Below are 3,556 nucleotides of genomic sequence, written 5' to 3' on the forward strand. Positions count from 1 at the left end.
AGATTGGCATGAATTCAGGTTTTAGAAAGTGTCTACCAAGGATTTACTTAATTTATCACAAATTTAAAAACAAGAACCAACCATTTAATGTTACTCTTATTCTGAGCTAAAAAGTGCAGTCTTCAATACTTGACCATTTATGGGAATCAGGATCCACGGGCATATATCAATGATTTAGCTAATGTTTCATTACCCAAAAAAGGAATGAGCATGAAAGAAATATGTGCACTACAATAAACTGGTCAGGAAAAAAGTAGTTTGATACAAGAATTTAGACCTATTTGCTAATAGGCACTTCCAAATTATTATCAAGCACAATTAAATGGAATCAGGAAGAAATAACTCTTAGCAAACCTGCTGCTGACAGATTATTTTGCTAAGTACTCCCTCTGTTTTAGGTTATAAGATGTTTTGGTATTCCCTACATTCATCTATGAATCAATATATATGTCCAAATTAATTAGTATCTACATAAATTTAGGGAAAGTCAAAACATCTTATAACCTAAAACTGAGGTGGTACTAGTTACTCACAATAGCAAGAGTATTACAATAGTAATACGGGGTTTATTTCAATAATCAACATTATGAAAACATAAACAATATTTAAAGCATTAACAAATGGCGAATTTGTACATTCTGGTAGTCATACTACCACCCAGGCCAAACATAGATAATAAGAGTTTAGATCCTAACCCATGAAGGCCATTTCAAACATTGTGTCTACCCCTACCTCAGTTGTTTCTGCTGCACCCTCCATGTGCCCCCCTCCTCTTTGTCGACAACAAATATACATCTCCCCATCGGTCGCAACTTAGTAGGCTTAATATTTTCACGACAGCTACCAGACTGAAATGAGAAAGAAAATAACTAGACCAAATAACCATAACAGCCAAGAAATTAGGCTGATTTATTGATTGTTCTATCCGATGCATGATAACCATCAATACGGCAACTCAAACTTTAAATATCAACAGTTAGTATGCCCTAAAATTCATACATGATTCTACATGGTGTAATACTGAATCCAAACCCTAGTAATATTCTTCTGCCCTCACATTGCTATGAATGTCAAGGCTCAAATTTAGAGGTTAATACCAACTCCAATTTGATCTATCATACAAGGAGAGCTGCAGGAATATGAAGACAAGTACAAGAAAATAACCAAAGCAGCAAGCACCAGAAATCAATCATCCTAAGCTATGAGAATACTCGGTAGCACGACTACCAAAAGTTATCACTCCATGAGATTAATGCATTACAATCGAACTTGGCACAAAGAAATCAGACTGAAAAAGTCAAAATGGCTATAGGTAAGAAATTAAGTGAGCACCACCAACAAGAGAAAAGATTAGCCACTATCATAGTACAGACTACAGTCATATGTTTGATGTATCCCCAATGCCACCTTTCTTCATCCATGGAAGGCTCCCTGCTTCTGAACATTCATCTGAGCCAGTAGGCAGCTTGCCCTTCAGATTAGACCACTGCCAAATCTTCGACACAGAGAAGCTCTCCCCTTTGTTCCGTGCGCATATCTTCTTCCCCTCCATGATCTCAGCATTGACAGAGCTTAACCCGGCAGGCCTTGCTCTAGTGACACCCCCACCGCCATTTCTAATTCGGTCTGGCTGGAGAGATACCCGGAGCTCTGAGGTCCCTAGGACATATTGGTAAGTCCCCATTGAGAAGCATCTCCTTGCATCCAAGCTGCTGCTGCTGCTCTCCCCTTCCTCTCTCCTCAAGACAGCACCATTGGCATTGCCGATGCCGCCTTCGACACAGCCCTGGGTCCCGATATTCTTGAACTTCCCAAGCCTCACTGGGAACACCCTCTTCTCAGTCGCCGGCGTCTGCAACCCCTCTGTAGCCTTCTGCCCAGGCAATCCGAACCGGATATCGCAGTCCTCCGACAGCCTTCCTTCCTCCAGCCCCTCGTCGAAATCAAACATCGGATTGTTCTCCGCCGTGAGCCCCGGGACGAAGAGCACCCCGCGGCAGAGGGGGCAGGTCGAGTTGGACAGCAGCCATGTGTCGATGCAATGCAGGTGGAAGGCGTGCCCGCACAGCGGCAGCAGGCGGAGCCGGTCCTCGGCGTCGAACTCGCAGAGGCACACCGCGCAGTCGAAGGGCTCCTTGTCGCCGTCGCCGCCGCCGCCCACGACGATTTCCCGGTAGGCGAACACGGGCAGCGCGTCGATGAACGCCTGGTCCAGCCCGGAGTCGTGCAGGTGGAACAGCTGCTGCAGCTGCCGCTGCAGCGCCGCGTCCCCCGCTCCCCCGTCGTCCCCGGCGGCCGTCCGCGACACCCCGTCGGCCGCACCCCCTCCGCGGCGGTGCTGCTTCTTCATGAGGAGCCGCACCAGGAGGTGGAGCAGGCCGGAGATGAAGAACACCACCGCGAGAATCACGATGATGAACAGCACCGCGGGGCTAATCTTCCCGCCGCCGCCGCCGCCCCCACCCGTAGCCTGCACCTGCGGCGGCGCCGGCGGTGGCGGAACAGCCACCCCGGCATACGGGAGAGCGTCCCTGACGACGAGCTCGCCGCACAGGCGGCGCGGCGCCGTAGAGACCCCCTCCGCCGCCGCGGAGGATCCGGACGAAGCGAAGGCCACTTCAACCATGCCCCCTCCTCCTCCTCCTCCTCCTACACGCCCGGACCAGGAGACCACCACCGCCACCGCATCTCGTCCGATCCCCCACCCCCAAAGACGGCGATCTTTACAACAACAACACGAGACCGCCCCCCACCCCCAGAACAACGCGGCGGCGGTAGCAGCGGCACGACGAGGTGAGGTCGCCGCCCCCGGTGGGAAAAGGCGAGCGCGACGGCGCAGCGGTGGTGGCGGCGGTAGTAGTGCGCGATGTCGATGTGATTTGGGAGGGAGTGGTGGCTTTTGGGGGTTTTGTGTGCGGCGGTCGCTTTCGGGCGCAGCGCTCTCTCGCTCGTTGGTATCCGGTTCGGTTCGTTTCCTTCACCTCGCACTCACACGCGCGCTCCACTTCCACTGACAGGTCGCCGTCGCGTTTGTGCGGACGCTGCTTGGCTCTGCTCGTTGACCCTGCGACGATTTTATCCGTTGGGGACGTTGGGTTGATTAGCATACAGGTGAATTGTGCGTGGGGGTTACACCTCCGTGTCGAGTGATGCACAGTTTTTTTGTTTCAAGTTCTTTAGCAGTGCCATTTCAATGTACCTTGTGCTGGATGGGCATGGAGGCATGATCTCATGTACCCAAAAAGATGATTTATCAGGGTAAGTTGTTTGGTAATTACTACTCGTAGTGGTGAATATACGATTTTAATGAGGATATGCCCGACTAAAAATTGTCGTAGACAGCTTGGTAGATCTATTTTAGCAAATAAATAATAACGGTAAAATTGACAGTGTGATTCAAAATATATATATATATATGGGAAAAGCTACAAAACGGTGTTTCGTTCAAACGAAACAGTTAATAAACAATCAATTTAGGTGTGCTAACTGATGGACAATGAGCCACCGGTGTCACGTGCTCCATCGCGTTTTTGAGTTTTCACTAATCTGTCCCGTA

General features: G+C 49.4%; 1 protein-coding gene across 1 annotated transcript; it reads right to left on the reverse strand.

Moving 5' to 3' along the window:
- Positions 1 to 1,230: 1,230 nt before the first annotated feature.
- Positions 1,231 to 3,217, reverse strand: LOC102702946 (RING-H2 finger protein ATL46-like). Its single transcript, XM_006655884.2, has 2 exons — positions 3,200 to 3,217; positions 1,231 to 2,896 (listed from the first exon to the last, which is right to left on the reverse strand). The coding sequence occupies exons 1-2, from the start codon at positions 3,215 to 3,217 to the stop codon at positions 1,379 to 1,381; spliced, it is 1,536 nt and encodes a 511-aa protein (XP_006655947.2). The 3' UTR covers positions 1,231 to 1,378.
- Between the last annotated feature and the right edge of the window lie 339 nt (positions 3,218 to 3,556).

Source organism: Oryza brachyantha, chromosome 6, assembly GCF_000231095.2.
Source record: "Oryza brachyantha chromosome 6, ObraRS2, whole genome shotgun sequence".
Classification (NCBI taxonomy): domain Eukaryota; kingdom Viridiplantae; phylum Streptophyta; class Magnoliopsida; order Poales; family Poaceae; genus Oryza; species Oryza brachyantha.